The sequence below is a fragment of the Colletotrichum aenigma genome (genome assembly GCF_013390185.1).
Source record: "Colletotrichum aenigma strain Cg56 chromosome Unknown KSG_Cg56_contig08, whole genome shotgun sequence".
NCBI lineage: Eukaryota > Fungi > Ascomycota > Sordariomycetes > Glomerellales > Glomerellaceae > Colletotrichum > Colletotrichum aenigma.
Window position 1 is genome coordinate 97955 of NW_023500914.1, and position 16037 is coordinate 113991.

A 16037-nucleotide genomic window follows, 5' to 3' on the forward strand; every position below is an offset into this window, starting at 1 on the left:
CCATCCTCAGCATCGATATCGACATCGACATCGACATCGACATCGACAGCCCGGGGGGCAGAGCCATTATCGTCGTCGTCTTCCCGATGCCTGCCTGCCTACCTTGCGAGTCCATTGCCCTCGCCCGCCCGCCTCGTCTCGCTTGGCCTCGGTGCGTAGAGTAGGTAGGTATCCACCACAGACGGGCAACCACTGAAATGTCACTGCACGCAGCACATCATCATCACCACCGCCGCCTCCTCCTCCGCCGGAGAGACACCGGACCCGTGAGGCACAATTCCTAGGCCGAGTGGGGAACAGATGCATCTTCCCCGCCACATATTGTACGTCCTGCATGCACTAAAACATTTATCGCCCTGTTCCGTCGTTTCCTCGCACTGGTGGACGAACACCTTCCTCCGTATCCATATTAAAAACATCTGCAATGTGAAGCAGCCCGAACAACACAACAAGCAGGGTCCGCAAAAAAAGAAGAAAAAAACACGATCCATCAAGCGTCCAGCGTATGAGCTGAAGTCGAGTGTCCATTAGGCTTTTTGGCTTCCCTACCCCCCTGGTTCGACAGCTTTGGTGGCGTCAACTCAAGCCCCGTCCAGCGCCGCTCTGGGTAAGACGCAAGACGGCAAGGAGGGGGGGCATCGTGTACTGATACGCCCACAGTCTGACACCAGGTACATGCCTCGATACCATCATCTCAGCTGAAAACCCAGCCCGCACGCCGCAATCGTCGGGTTCCCGTGCCTGTCCACGTCCAGTTCTCCTCGCTCGGTGCCGTTGCCGCGCCCTGTCAGATTGCAGATTCAGATCATCGCCGCCAAAATCCCAGACCAGTGCCCGCGCGGCCCTTCAAAACTCTGCGCCGGTAGCTGTGGCTACTACTGCAAGGCATGCACTCGACGCTCACTCGCATCTGCAACCGCCATCTTTGCTGATCTCCAACTTCTATTTCGGCATCATCCCATCTCAGCTCCATCCTTCAAAGCAGCACACGCCAACGCAATCCAGTTTCACTCCTTCACCACACCTCTTTCACCTACCCGTCCCAGTCCTGCTTTGTCCATGCAGTCACTGCCTGCTCAGTATAATTCTGCCCACGAGTACGACTCATTCGCCCTAATCGTCATGGCCAACTTCCAAGATCAGAGCTCTGTCAAAACAAACAACCCCCACTACTCAAACAGTTGACCCCATCGCCAGCCAAGTACCGCCTTCAGCAAGACAGGCACATCCCGGCGATCTGTCCCGCTGCCTTGCCGGATGCTTAAGAAGCCCCGAGAGCGGCGTCGATTGTGGCGGAACCAACAAAATCTCAGACTGCGCAACGGCCCAAGACCCAAAGCCCAGGGCCCCATCCCACTCCGTCCAGCCTCCGACCCTGCGCCGCTTTCGTCCGTCTTGGTCTTCTAGAATTTCCCTTGCCGAAGTCCCGGACGCGAAATCCACGATTTTACCTCCCAGTCACAGACAGAGAACTCGGTATGCTTGGCGGGTCGAAAACTCGCCGGAGAGAAAGCAAGCTCGGTATCGCAACGTGTCGGCCGCCCCTCATCGCCTCTCACAACCCCTCTTCGCCATCACTCAGCCCCAATCCCAAGACAACCCACGTCTGCCAACTTCCCCATCAGTGAGCCAGGTGCCATCGCCAGCCTCCAAGGAAACGCAACCCCGCGCATTGAACCGCAGGCACCGCCAGGGATTCTGAAGCTCGCCGCCCCGCCTAGCGCCGGCGTGCCGCTCCATCGTGCTTCGGATGCCCCCTCAGTTCTTCCCCGCCACGACCAAGTCCGCCCGGTGACTGTGCTGCAACGCCTCCCACAGCCCGTGTGTGCGTACTTTGCACCTGCGAAAGCATCGCTTGTGCTTGTGTTTACTCTTATCGGATAAACAGACCATCAAATCATGCAATGCAATGGCAAGAAATGTCCAGCAGTAGTAGTGTCTGTATTGCTTTCGAGTGACGTATCGTCATTCTGGGGTATTCTATGCACGCATGTATCCTGCCGGATGCCACCCTTCACTCTGAAGATTTGGGTTATGACGAGCGCGTGTATAACCGTACGTCCAATGCCATTTGCGGGGGAAACCCATCTCCAAAAACCCCTCATGACCCAGTTCCATTCCAACCTTCCCGTCCGCGTATGCGAGGTCGATCCGTTGGCCGTTGGTACTCAGACCCGCCTCTCCGGGCGCTACTTGTTGGCGCTCGGTGCTCGAACGCCTCACGCCTCCTTCGCGGACTCCACAGATAGCTTCCATCGGGGATTGTGGACAGTTTCTTGACGTGTTTGCCGAGTTAGTCCGCGTCTGCCCTTCAGTCGTCGTCCCTCTGTAGACCTTGTCTTCCCCGTCCAAGCCTCTCTGCCAGCCCCAAGTTACCAGCCTTGCGGTGCAGACCGTTGACAAACTGCCTATCGCCGTACTTGGAAGACTTTTCCCTGGCCTGGTTGTCGGCCTCACGTGCTGCCTTTTCCTGTGCTTCGAGCGCAGCCAGACGACGGTCTCGGTCCGTGTCGAGATCCGAGGCGGCCGCTTGCATAGCAGCCAGCTTCCTTGCCCTCTCCTCATCTGCAGCTGAGTCGTCCGCCTTGCCGTTGGCACGACCGTCACCTCGGGTGTCTCTGTTGCGATCAAACCGGCGGTTGTCGTAGGGTCTGCGGTCGCGAGAGTCGGATGCTTCTCCGTTCCGGTCGCCACTGCGATCTCCATTTCGTCCGTCAAAACCTCGAGGTGATCTCTCCCGCTGACGGACGGGACGGTCTTCGTCTGAGACAGAGGATTGGCGCCTTCTCTCACGATCGTCACGACGCTCTATCCGGTCTCGCCTCTCGTAGTCGTCTTTCTGGCCTGAGTCACGGCGGCGAGGCGATCTCGACCTCGGGTATCGCCTTCGTCGGTGGCTGCCTCTGTCTCTATCCTGAGAGTCACTGCGTCGGTGTCGTCTCTCACGTCGATCTTCGTCGTCAGAATCGCCTTGGCGCCGCCGGGGGCTTCTGGATCTGGATCGAGGTTGAGAGCGCCGTCGCTTATGGCGCCTGTCGTCTTCTGAATCATCGTCGCGACGCCTGTGATGCCTCCTCTTGTGCCTTTCGTGCCTATCTTCCCTTTTCTTTGACTTGTCTTTTTGCTGGTCCTCGATGCCCATCGAGGCAAGCAACTGCCTGCGCTTGATCGGATCGTTCATCATCGCCTCGTACGCGGCCTGCTCCTGTCTCTTGATGGCGAGGAGAGGATCTTCCCGAACCTTTGCTGCGGTGTCTCGTGCGGTATTGGCCGTCTGCAATGCCATGAAGCTCTCTTGGCCAGCCTGCTTTTCGAGGTTCTTGTGTTCGGTACCCTTGAGCAGGTTGTCGATGCGACGCTTGCCCAGGAGGTAGCTCTCGCGCTCCTCGGTCGTTCCGGTCTGTCCATCGGTCGGGCCGCTGTAGAGGAATTCGACGCGATCGACCTTTTTCGTGTGTCCGGCAGCCTCGAGCTTCTTCTGGAGTTCTTCACGGGCGCGCTCCTCCTTGAGCTCGTTGATTCTTTGCTGCGTCTTCTTGCGCTCCTCGAGCGCTTTCTTCTCCTCCTCCCAGACCTTGGCCTGGTTCTTCAGGAGAGAAGGGTGGAAACTCTTCTTCAAGTTGAGATCACCACCCATCTTGCCGACTGTTGCGATGTATCGCTGTTGAGATTTCCGGCGGGTAGTATGGGTCCTTGACGAGGAGAATCGACGGTTGTGGGAGAGGTTGATGGGTTGAAGAAAGATAAAGTAAGGAAGTGACGCGGCTGGGAGTGACTGGGGATGCGCCTGGCTGGAACCGTGGATCAAAAAGTCGCCTCCCGCCTGCCGTGATTTTACTTGGTCCGTGCGTAATCAAACAGTGTGAGCCGGCAACCTGTGGGTCCGGCCAATCGATAAGCTCCCCCGCCTTAATGGTGCTGTCAACTGCCAACCATTGCGGTCCTGCCTGGAAGCTGAACCTCAATTTCCAGCCTTACACCTTCCACTGCAAACAACATCGAACACCAAGACCGTCCACGAGACCTAATTCAACCCCCCGGTCCTACCACGACCGCTAGATACCTTAAAGCCATATCCTGAATACAGGCCAATCAGTCCGCAAGATAACCGAAAACAACCGCCAACATGTCTGATGACGAAGACTTCATGCAGGAGTCGGATGAGGAGCAGTAAGCCTTTCGCGTTCTAATGGTCGAACCGCCTAAGGCAGTCACTGATAGCTTGCAGGTACGACTTCGAGTACGAGGAAGACGACGACGAGGAGTCCGGTGACGTCGGCATCGAAAACAAGTACTACAATGCGAAGCAGCTCAAGCTTACCGACCCCGAGGATGCGATCACAGAGTTCCTGGGCATACCGCCTTTAGAAGACGAAAAAGGCGAATGGGGCTTCAAAGGACTGAAGCAGGCGATAAAGCTTGAGTTCAAGCTGGGCCAGTACGAGAAAGTAGGAAACCAGGACTGAAGACAAACAAGGCGAGAGGGGGGATGCTAATACTGGATGTAGGCTACGGAACACTACGCCGAGCTCCTCACGTACGTCAAATCAGCGGTCACAAGAAACTACTCGGAGAAGTCAATCAACAACATGCTAGACTACATTGAGAAGGGATCAGATGGCCCCAAGGCGGTGGCGTGCGTCGAGAAGTTCTACTCGCTCACCCTCGAGAGCTTCCAGAGCACAAACAACGAGAGACTCTGGCTCAAGACCAACATCAAGCTCGCAAAGCTTCTTCTCGACCGCAAGGACTATAACACGGTATCCAAAAAGCTCCGCGATCTTCACAAGGCCTGTCAGAAGGAGGACGGTAGCGACGACCCCAGCAAGGGAACGTACTCTATGGAAATATACGCGCTGGAGATCCAGATGCATGCCGAGACGAAGAACAACAAGCAACTCAAACGGCTGTATCAGCGTGCCTTGAAGGTTCGCTCCGCCGTCCCGCATCCGAAGATCATGGGCATCATCCGCGAGTGCGGCGGCAAGATGCACATGAGCGAGGAGAACTGGGCAGAAGCCCAGACGGACTTCTTCGAGTCCTTCCGCAACTACGACGAGGCCGGCTCGCTTCAGCGAATTCAGGTCCTCAAGTATCTCCTGCTCACGACGATGCTGGTCAAGTCGACCATCAACCCCTTCGACTCACAGGAGACCAAGCCTTACAAGCAGGACCCACGCATCACGGCTATGACGGACCTCGTAGATGCCTACCAACGCGATGATGTTCACGCCTACGAGAACGTTCTCCAGAAGAACCAAGACATCCTGGCCGACCCCTTCATTGCTGAGAACATTGACGAGGTCACGCGTAACATGCGCACAAAGGGTGTCGTCAAGCTCATCGCTCCCTACACGCGCATGAAGCTCGCCTGGATCGCGAAGCAGCTCAAGATCTCGCTGCCGGAGGTCCAAGACATTCTCGGCTTCCTCATTGTCGATGGAAAGATTGACGGCAAAATCGATCAGCAGGCCGGCACGCTCGAGATCCAGTCGGACGCAGACAGCGAGCGCACCAAGGCCATGTACGAGCTCACGCAGTCTGTCTCAAGTCTCTACACGACCGTGTTCAAGGACGGCGACGGCTTCAGGACCGCCGAGTTCCCTACTGATGATCAGAACATGGACGTCATGGGAGGGCTGACACCTAGAGCTGGTGGTCCCCGAGGAGCGCCGCGTGGAGCCGGACGTAAGGGTAAGGGCGTGTCGACTCATTGGCAAACCTGAGGCAGTCCTCGCCGTCTAGCAAGGTGGGACGGGACAGGATTGGAATCGAGAACGGGAACGGGAACGAACGGGATGAGCTGCTGCCACGACTCTCCCTACATTGTACTGGCACGCGACGGATGTGCACATTAGAGCAATCTCTAGTCTCCACGCAAGAAGACAGCGAGAGCATTCAGATGGACATGGAAAAAAAGATACCAAGACTACGCAGAATATGACAGATTACCCCAAGCTCACGACGGGCAGCTGCAGATACGCACAGCATGTTCTACTTTTCCCCGGTCAGGCGTGCTAGCGAGGCAGCGTGGAAGCAGCTTGCCGCTGCATGGCGCTCGATCTGTCAACCTCGCCATCGTGGAACATTCGAGGGGTGGAGTTTGTAGAGAGAACGCAACAGACGGTGGAGGCAGCGAGCGGGCGAGGCGATCCATGGCAAGCAGGGCAGCCAGTCAGTCAGTCAGTCAGTCCGGCGCACCGATCACCCGCAGCTTACGACGTGCGGGAGAGCTGAGGATAGCGTCCGCTGCGGGTCTGGTTGGGACTGGTACCAGAACTGGGGCGGATGCGATACGTGTAGACCGACGAAAGGAGAGAGAAGAAGGGGGAGTGGAGGGGGCTTCTCTTCTCTGTGATCAATCAGCATAGTCAGTAATCAAACTCCTCGCGGAACGCTGCAGAAGAAGATGCAATGCCATTCATCGCTTGCCATTTCCTCGGCTCATCTCATCTCGAAGATGTGAAAATACTTTCTGAGAGAAGGGGTCGTGAAGCAGATTTGATAATCTAGATCTGCCCGTCCCATTCTGGACCGGAATACAACGTCCCCTGCCTCCGTGTGCAAAGTCTAATCACGGCAAAATGAAGATTAAGTTTTCCCACCATGGTCCCTTAGGAAGGTCGGTTCAACCTGAACCTAGCAGGTAGCGAACACCATCACCAGCAGGCAGCACCACCACCATCCTCGCTTACCGCCGTGGGATGGTGGAGGTGGTTGTGGTGATGGTGGGAGAAAAACTCTCCATCCATTCTGCGTGTGTTGGTGTCGTCGATACAAGCGCCGGATGATCCCGATTGTGCCTGACGACGCACGAAGAAAACAAGCTGTTTTGCTTCGCACCGCCAATCCTCTTCGCCCCCCTCCTCTCGTCGAGTGCCACGGCGCCAGTTCTCGACATCTCTCTCCCCTGCGACAATGTCACCACTTTGCCTTCGTATTGGCATTAGCCTCGGTCTGGCCATCGAGTCAAGTTGCTGCGTTTGCAGGTAGATGAAATCAAGTTGATATCCTCACGCGAGCTTGCGTCTCTCGCCTTCGTCACACCACACGCGGCATGCAGCCCATCGGCATCCAGAGAGATCATCTTGCTCTCCTTCTCAAAGCAGAGATTTCTGAACCAGGGGGGAGGAAAGGGGGGGAGCGAAGGAAAATCGACGAAACGGAAACCAATGCGGCGCCTCCTATTTTGCCTCACTTCTGTGTAACCCTCCCGCTACGAACGTCAAAGGGGCGATCGATGGGACGCCGGCGGCCACTCAAACGTGCCGACTTGGCCGTGGCGTAGCGTCTGCAACCTGTCGTTGTACAACGAAGCAAGCAAGCAGGTTGGGAAGGTGTACGTTTTGGGTTTTGCCTCACTGCTGCATCTATTCTCCCTACAGGTCGCCGCTGCTCTCGCTCTCGGCCGAATACAGTGCGGGTGTAGCACAGAGACGCGGCAGACAGAGGAGAGTGTCCGCGGCGAATCTGGTCCGAAGAGGACGATGGGCTCCGAGTCGTGACAGAGTCAAGCTGTCAAATAGCACCAACATCACTGGTTGGGAGCTGCAGATGGGGTCGTCGCACAGGAGGGCGGGCGACCAGACAGCCTGCGGGCCTAACGCGGTCCGCTGCCGGAGCAGTCAGGCAGGTAGGCAGGCAGGCGGAGAGGTTTGGTTTGATATGTTTGGTGAATGTGGTTTGGCGAGCAGGTGTTTGTTCGCGCGTGCCGGCTGCTTGCATCATACCATTGCAGCCAAGATGGCGGATGGGAAACACAGCGTCGTCGACGACCAAGCCATGACGGTTTGGCAGCTTGAAGATGCGGCTTAATTTTGACACGATCCACGACGGAGCTCCAGAGTGTAACATGGGAAATAAAACGTCGAACCTCTCAGCCGCCGCTCGCGCTGCTCGCTCGTAGAACGCAGGGTGCTGCGTTGCGCAGGGCATGTCGTATATGTCATGGAAAAATCTGACACTTGTCGAATACGTAAGGTGCGTCAAGCATGCTTGGCCACGCGCTTTTGAGCGCTTTTCTGCAAGCTACCGCCCTCGGTGCTTCTCATAAGTCGCCGAGAGCACAGAAGGATGGCATGAGCCGTACGTTGACCACCTCCCAATCGCGATGCTCCCCGCTCCTTCGTGTTGAGTTTTGTTTCGGCGAAGAGACCCTGAGATGGTAGCGAGATGTTGCCCCGCCCTGCTTCTGTTCGTCACTCCCGGGGGGAGCGACGGCTGATCCGCGCAGGCATAACACACCGAAGTAGGAGACGACGAGTGGGATACGAGGTCGAGGCGTCGCCGTCAACCCCGAGATCCACACCGATGAGATGTCAAATTTGACGTTCCTTCAGCCGCGGAGTCTGAATAGTGCTTTTTTCTTTTCTCTCTCTCTCAAAAGCAGGAGGGAGCTTTGTGACAACTGTGGGCCATTCGTAGAAAGTGGACGACAAAGCCAAGGAACGATCTTCGGCCTGCGAGAACAGGGGTTTCTCTCGCCGGAAGGATGAGCTGTCATATCGCCTAGGGTGTTAGTTGCTTCGAGGTCCTTTCCTCGGGGGGAAAGTAAAAGGAATATTTCGTGCAGCCCCAGCTGCGCGCCTGCATGGGAGACGCTTCCGAAGGCGGGCGAAGGGTCAGAGAATGCATCAACGAAAGGGCAAGATGAACATCAATGACACAAGAGAGAGCCTGGCATGTCCACAACGCGGGCACAATCTCCCCTTTTCTTTCCTCCCATGCCTACAAAAGAGAAAGTCTGCGAGGGTCCTGACTCTCAGTCTGTCAGTGGAGACAAGACGCTTGTATGTAGACGCGGGACGGCAGAGGTGTCGAGGTGGGCAAACCAAGCAAACATGATGCGACGGTATTGAGGCCTTCTGTGGTTGGTTTGGGAACTACCATTCCGACTCCGTGTTCTTTTGGGCCGCATCGTGGTCAGTTCCAGTTGAACAGTTAGCCATCGAGACGCTCTTCTCGAAAGAAAGCGGACATGAGGCACAGTCGTCGCCTTTCATAGGGACTGATTGGTCCCGCGGAGTTCGGATTCGACAAATTTGTCCTTCATCTCTCACCCCACTGGGTTTCCTTCACATGTCGTTTACTTTGTGCCGATGGCTGGGTGATCCCAAGCGCTATCGTGGACGCTGGGCTCGCTGGATGTCCTTCAGGCCACGCCCTAGTGCTGATTCGTGATAGCGCCGAAAGAAGGACCAGGGGCATAGGGCTTGAGCACCATGGTTGTTATCTTGGGTGCTTGGATGTGTCTCTTGTCATCGCCCAGGAATTGAGGACGGATAGACCGTGGCCCGTCGAATGTCTTTGCATTCCCAGCGCCATCGTCAATGTTGATTAGTCGAGCTTTGAGATGCGGGTATAGTTGTGCTGGCGTTTCGATGCGAAGAGTCGTCCACCAAAGACAAATATGTTGGTACTTTTTTCTTGTTCTGGGCTGCAAAAGTACCAGAATCCCGGGGTTACAGCGCAAGGCTCGCAGCAGCATCTGGCATTATGTTTGCCAGGGGGCAAGTAAAGCATACCGCGTGCCGCAGAAAGCTGCATAAGAACTATTACCATGGACGGCAAGCTGCGCCTCGAGTTATCTATCTCATCTGACCTGAGATTGGTGTACCTGGCTCAGCGTGTACGACAGCCATAATGAAGCCTCGTTGGAGCTCTGGGCTCCTTACTGCGTCATGGTTGTATCGATTCGTATGCGTAGTCTGCTGGAGTGCCGGGGATCTTTTTCGTTTGCTGGGGACCTTTGGCATCTCTTGTATCCGTAACATGGTCATATTCATTCAAACCGGTAGGCCTCTTTCGAGATGGGTTACATCTGGAAAAAGCCAATTTGTTGATGCGGTTGCTGAGATGACCGTCTTCATCCCGTAATGGAAAGTCTTGCGAACTGTATTGGCCCTTCGTGAGGATCATGACCCAACAAGTACTGCACGCGGGTTGGCAGGAGAAGGGCAAAAGACTTGGATCGCCCAACAAGCCTTGCAGAATTCTCTGTATTCCTTGCCTCATCCTTGGGTAGCGCACCGAGTGGGGGACGGACGGCGCAGATCCCGAGACGCCTCCATGTTCCACCACTGAAGGACCGAATTTCGCAAAATTGTCATTGTCAAGTTTGCTTTCCGCTTGGGCAAACCGCGTTGCAGGCCCTCATCGTGGGCGGAACTAACCGTCCACCCGCTCCACAGCTCCAGTTAGCCGCATGGTCTAGCAGTTGTGACATGCCTGACTGACTTGTCAGACAAGCACGGTTTCTGACGGACGCCCCTCAGATTGGTCGAAGTGCCCAGCCAGCGGGACAGAGTGAATGCTGTCTGACTTGTAGCATGCGGTTGCTTTGATTTTCCACAGGCTGAATTACTCGGGGCTCTCGGTGCGAGACGGGACCCCTGGGGACTCGATGACCCCAGCAAAGAGCGACGTCCCTCGACGGGTGTGCATGGATCCTTGCGAATCCCACAGGATCCGTCGCTGCCAGACATCCCGTCCTTTCTGCTGGCAGACGGAACAGCGTTTGGGATTGCGGGTGTGGGAGCTGAGCACACCGCGAAAGGCCAGTCTATGGCTTTCCATACGGCAATGGATATTGCTTCACAGCAGTGTGAGCAATAGAGTATTAAGTATGAGAAGCCCGAGGGTACAACCCGACTGGCGGTGTTCTGTTCTGGTGCCGGCTCATGTAAGGAGCGCCTAATTTTCCCGTGTCTGGGCTGCTATATTTCCTCTGTATCCAGTGACTTTCATTAGGACGACGACGAGGGACGACGGGGATAGACGACGTAGACAATAATAGCAACGATAATAGTAACGATAATAGCGAGTACACAGGAAAAGCAGTTGCTCTAGCACAGGAAAAATAGGGAGTCTGCATATAAGCAGCGCATCCTTGGGGCCCTCTCGGGGCCGACAAGCGCGTCGGATGCGAAGCGATCCACGCCTCTTTCGGAGGATACGGTTTCTTTTTTTTTTTTTTCCAAAGGCGTTTCCGTTAAAGTTACCGGCAGCTAAAAGGCTGATAAGGTATCCCACTAACTGCGGCGCCTCAAGTGTCCCATCGATGCGACATCGTCGAACCGAGTGTGCTGGCGCCAACCCGGCCTTGGGCCGATGTCTGTCATTTTGTTTCCATTCTGCATCGACGAAGCCTTTTGCATGCCGTGCCGTCAAGGAGACGGAGCAGAATGAGTGGCGAGACGGTAGTGCAAAGTGATCGACAGTGCAAATGTCGTCTGTATGCATCAGTATGGAGCTAGCACTCAAGACAGCGTCTTGGGCCGGGAAAAAATCGATATCAAGGCCCAGTTTCTCCCGCGTCAAACGTCTTGGAATCCATACCAAGATGCTTCGTTATTGGGTATATGGGGCACCCCATCCGGCGAAGGACTCGTGCGCGGCCAAGCGTGGATCTTGCACAGGCGGTTGAGCCGGTTCTCGCAGCCAAGAACTAGCCCGTACAACCCAGGGCATTTTGCCCCATTCATGTCCACTCTGCATTTTGTCTTTGATGGGATTCTCCCACCAAGGAGTGGCTCTTTTGATAGATGCCCACGTTTCGTTGCCCACAAAACATCGGGCTCGTGTGCTCTGGCAATTCAACATCAATGGCCGTCTGTTTCCATGGCGCCATCGGAGAGGCCTCGCTTCGAGGAAAAGTGCATGCGGTATCGCCTAACCGCAGGGCAGATTTTCTCTCTGCGGTGCCTATGCTGTGATAGAAGTGGTCCATTGTGACATGTTGCCATCAGAGTTCCTCGGCTGAGATCCGTCCAGTGAAGTCATGGCTGCTTGCTGTGTCGGCAGCAACACTGAGTTGTCCGTGGGAAACGTCTGACGGCTGCAGCCGGAGAACAGAATCGGCCACCGTCAACCGTCAGCAAGTGACAAGCATGTTCCAAGTAAGGTAAGCGTGTCATGGTGTATCGAATCGAGGCCTAGACTCTGTGTAAGCCTGCTCCGTGGGAACGTCAGTCCAGTCAGTCAACTCGAAGCAGACCAGACAAGTACAGCCAGTGAGGCCATTGGCACGGCGCAAGTTGTTGGGAATGTTGTTGGATGGATGCGCTTGCCTGCGCTTGAAGCCCTGCAAAGTGGCCACGGCCAGAACACAGGCGCATAATTAAGGACGGCCAAACGGCAGCATCCGTGAGTATCAGGAGTAATAGCAACAGACCGGAAAACGAGAAAAAGAAACGACAGCGCATAGAGAAGGGGGCGATCTGTAATGCCACGAGGGGTGGTGATGAACTTCGTCGGCCCATCAGGGAGAATGGCATTGCCGTTGTTATCCCGTTCGCAGCCCATCTTGCCGTCCTTCTCCCCCCCTCGTTGGCGAGACCTTGGTGGGCCAACAAGACAGAGAGACAAGTAGGCGAGGTAGCGAGCAATCAAGCGAGTCGACAGTGGTTTCTTGTTCAAGAAGACCAGTCGGAGGCGTTCAAAGTCGTTGGCGGAGGATTCCCCGACTCATGGGTGCTCACTGGACTCTCGCGATGCAAGTCGTCTCGCCATGTCCACAGCCACTGTGAACATCCTTGTCCAGGCCGCGAGACGAGAAACATTGGCATAGAGCGGAGAGGATCAGGGCAGGCCCAACGCAAACCGCGCAGACGAAGAGCTCGCAATTTGGCAGCCGGCGCTACGTACGTCGCGCTTGGTAGCGTGATGGTAAAGTGTGTACCTCCAGGCTACCCAAGATACCTTCCTCTGGGCCCGGCCTAAGAGCTTCGATGTCCGGAGCAGCGCGCCAGTGGCAGAACCAGTGCCAGTGCCAGTGCCAGTGCCAGCGTCAGTGTCAGTGTCAGTGGAGGAGGGCGGACGGAAAGTGTGGAGAGGGGATCACGATGGATGGAGTTGGATCAGCGCTAACAGAGAGCCCGAATACAACATCAGCGTCTGCCCACCGCGGGCGGCGTGCGTCTGTGTGCTCTGCTGCTCGTCCACAGACGCAGGCAGGCTGGGGCTCTCGGGCTAAGTGAGCGAGTGCTAGGTTGTCGCTACTGCGTCTGTCGAGAGTGACGACTGCTGCTGGGCGCCATCGCGTCTTACCTTAGCTAAGGTACTGGCTGCATAGTACCGTAAGGCAAGGTATGTAAGGTATGTATGCGAGCTCCGTGAGGTGTGATGGACCATACAGAGGACAGTCACCCGCTCGTCGAGGGTGCCACGGGTCTTGCAGCGGCCCTCGACTGCCCTGGCCTCGACTGGCACTGGACGCCCTGCCCTGGATGCGATGCTCGTGCCAACCCTGCCCGATTTCGAAAGACAACTCGCGATGTCATGGGCACACAGAGAAAGCGACCCCCCCCCTGCTAGCTCGAACGGTGAAGGCCAGGGCTTCCCCCCGGCTCGATTCGACCCTGGAATGCCACCCTTGCGAATTTGAGGTCGAGCTCTGCTCTGGGCTGCTCTGCTCTGGTTGCGGAGCGGGCGTACAATGTATGGGTGGTACTGAGCGCCCGTGGCCGTCGGCGGTTTGTTGTTGATTTCTTAGACCCGACGCTGATCAAAGGAGAAAGTCCTGCCGTCCGTCGTGGTCGAGGCGTGGATGTGCAGAAAGTCCTGTCCGTCGTTGGACCATGGTTTGTTGGATGTTGAAGGCTCGGGGGGCTCCCTGCATGTTACACATGGCATGGCATGTTGTTCGACGATCCTCGCAGACAGGGATTAGGGAGTCACAGTGAGTGCGGGAAGAGGTGGAGGGAGGGAGGGAGGATAGGATGAGATGAGGAGAAACGGACGGGATCATGGATGGGATAGGATGGGATGGGACGAGACGGTTGAAACGGAGGATGCTGGAGAAGCTAAAGAGCGTGACTTGAGGCTTGAGACGAGGACCATTTCTTATTCCTGCTTTCCTCGACACAAGCGGGCAGGATTTGCGGGAAACATCCAAGGTTAACGCCTCCAGAAACAAGCCAGCAGCGTTGGACATGGACATCCTACCAACCAGCCACGCCTATCCGTACCTACCTTTCCTAGGTATCCGAGTATGTATCTGTGAAGGTGCAGACGCAGGAGAGGAGACAAGCATTGCCCTTTCTGTGAAGAAATAGCAAGTCGGCGAGGAAATAGCAAGACTTCACTTGGCCGGGTGCCCGGGCCAGACGCAGCCATGGATCGATCCAATAAAAGTCCCCCCCCCTCTTCCCGTGAATCCCTCGTGGGCACAGGCGGATTACTACACATAGAGGTTAGTGATGCGAGGGCATATGAGAGAGGAACTTAGGAAGTAATGTCACGATATCACCGTGCTACGCCGCTCTCTCTCTCTCTCGATCAACCTCCTTGCCAACCGCGACCCCGTCAACCCCGTCCTCTGGTTTCCCTGCTTGCGACGCAGCCAATCCGTACCTTGCCTGCCTGAGAAGACGCAGTGCACGGGATGCAGCAAGACCTGGTGCGGACCAGCCCAGACCTCGCCAGGCGAGAAGGCCAGACCCGACACGGGACCGGGGGTTGGCAGTCTCTCTCTTTCTGTCTCTGCCGCTCTCTCGATCCTACACAGACACAGAGTAGAGTCCGCGGCTGTTTCTCTTTGTCTCTCGGAGGGGGAAGACGGCACGTATCGGGGGTCGATGGGGATGGGGACGGGGATGAGGACACACGACGGAGACAGGACGGGCATCGCTCGTCTTGATGATTATCTCGCTGCTCATTTATTCATAACTCACTGGACTCGTGGACTCGCCTCAGAAACCCGGCCGACGGGCGCGGGCTGCTGGTGGGCGCCACTATTGCCGTTGGTCTCTCGATAGGTAGTCTCCCGCCATCGGCACCCACCTCATCATAATCATAACCATCGACGCTATCGTGCCATGCCATGCGGACGATGCGATGCAGCCAGTGAGTCTGTACCAGCAGTGCCAGCCAACCATCTGGCGGCATGCCACCCCCGTCCAGCCTGGTGGCACTCACACAATGGAATTGAAACGGCCGCTGCCCGTTTATTTTCCTTCTTTCTCCCCCCCCCCCCCCCCCCCCATGCCCTGCCTCACCATGCCTTGTCTTACATGACATGTACGTGCCTTGCCGTCCGCACATCATTCTCTCTCAATACGTAAATGCGTACGAGTAGCTACGATAGGACACACCGCGGACACTGCGGACACGGCTGGCATGTGTGGTGATTGTCTGCACCTTACATACTAGTAGGCTTGCTGGATAGGTAAGGTATCTGATGGGAGTGAGGTATCCAGAGGGCGGGTTCGTGAGGTACGGATACCCCTACTTTGTGCATGCCTACCATCCTGGTTGCCGGCATCGCTCTCCGTCATCATCATCCTGACGCCGTTGTGATATTGCTCCATGTCCATATCCTCCTACTCCTCCTCCTCCGCCTCTGTCCACATCACATCCCCGAACCCGAGGCTCCCTGCTGGAGATCCTTGATGTGGTACTGATGATGCCGCTCCGGGGTCGTGTCATGCTAGCCAGGTAGCTTCCCAGTGCCCGTGCCGGTGCAACCATCGTAACCCTAGAACAACATCCGCGTCGTCCTCGCTCGCTCTTGTGCGCCTTGCTTGTGTCGTCTCCCGTATCCCGTCTCCCGTCTCCTGGCCTGTGTGCATCGACGGGACTTGACTGGCCCTCAAATGCCCTTGTGTTTCCTGGACCAGTTTGCTTCCTGTCCTTTCTTTCCCTCCCTCTTCTTCTTCTCTTCCTCTACTCATCTTCGAAGACCTCCATCCTCACACCTTTTTCAGTTGTGAGAAGACTGAACCTGGGTCTCCATCTAACCTTATTTGGTGGATTGAGGGTGGTCTGTCTTATTGATTATCTATCCAGTCAGTCAGTCAGTCAGTCAGTCAGCCAGCCAGCCTCTCCCAAGCTCGAACCGTGATACCGGGCCTCTTCTGCCCTACCTCCGTTGCTGTACCTTACCCTCCGATCCCTAGCTGCGGCACGGTACTGCACACTCGCATCACATCACATCGACCAGTCCTGTCCACATTGGCCGCCATTCGTCAACCACCCACCGCTCAGCTCGGCTCGTCTGGCACCAAGCATCAGCGCCATTCCCAGATCCAGCTGCTGTG

At 56.2% G+C, this 16037-nt stretch overlaps 3 protein-coding genes across 3 annotated transcripts; 2 read left to right on the top strand and 1 right to left on the bottom strand.

Annotated features, from left to right (window-relative positions):
* Positions 1-2311: 2311 nt before the first annotated feature.
* Positions 2312-3637, bottom strand: CWC25 (Pre-mRNA-splicing factor CWC25; the record flags this gene model as incomplete). The annotated part of the gene is made up of 1 exon (XM_037326826.1): positions 2312-3637. One exon carries the CDS (start codon positions 3635-3637, stop codon positions 2312-2314), a length of 1326 nt encoding a protein of 441 aa, XP_037173888.1.
* Positions 3638-4126: 489 nt separating this feature from the next.
* On the top strand, positions 4127-5726 carry csnB (COP9 signalosome complex subunit 2; the record flags this gene model as incomplete). Its single annotated transcript, XM_037326827.1, has 3 exons — positions 4127-4170; positions 4229-4448; positions 4509-5726. 3 exons carry the CDS (start codon positions 4127-4129, stop codon positions 5724-5726), a joined length of 1482 nt encoding a protein of 493 aa, XP_037173991.1.
* An 8387-nt stretch (positions 5727-14113) lies between these two features.
* On the top strand, positions 14114-14638 carry CGCA056_v011582 (uncharacterized protein; the record flags this gene model as incomplete). Its single annotated transcript, XM_037326828.1, has 2 exons — positions 14114-14191; positions 14390-14638. The coding sequence occupies 2 exons, from the start codon at positions 14114-14116 to the stop codon at positions 14636-14638; spliced, it is 327 nt and encodes a 108-aa protein (XP_037173889.1).
* Positions 14639-16037: the final 1399 nt, after the last annotated feature.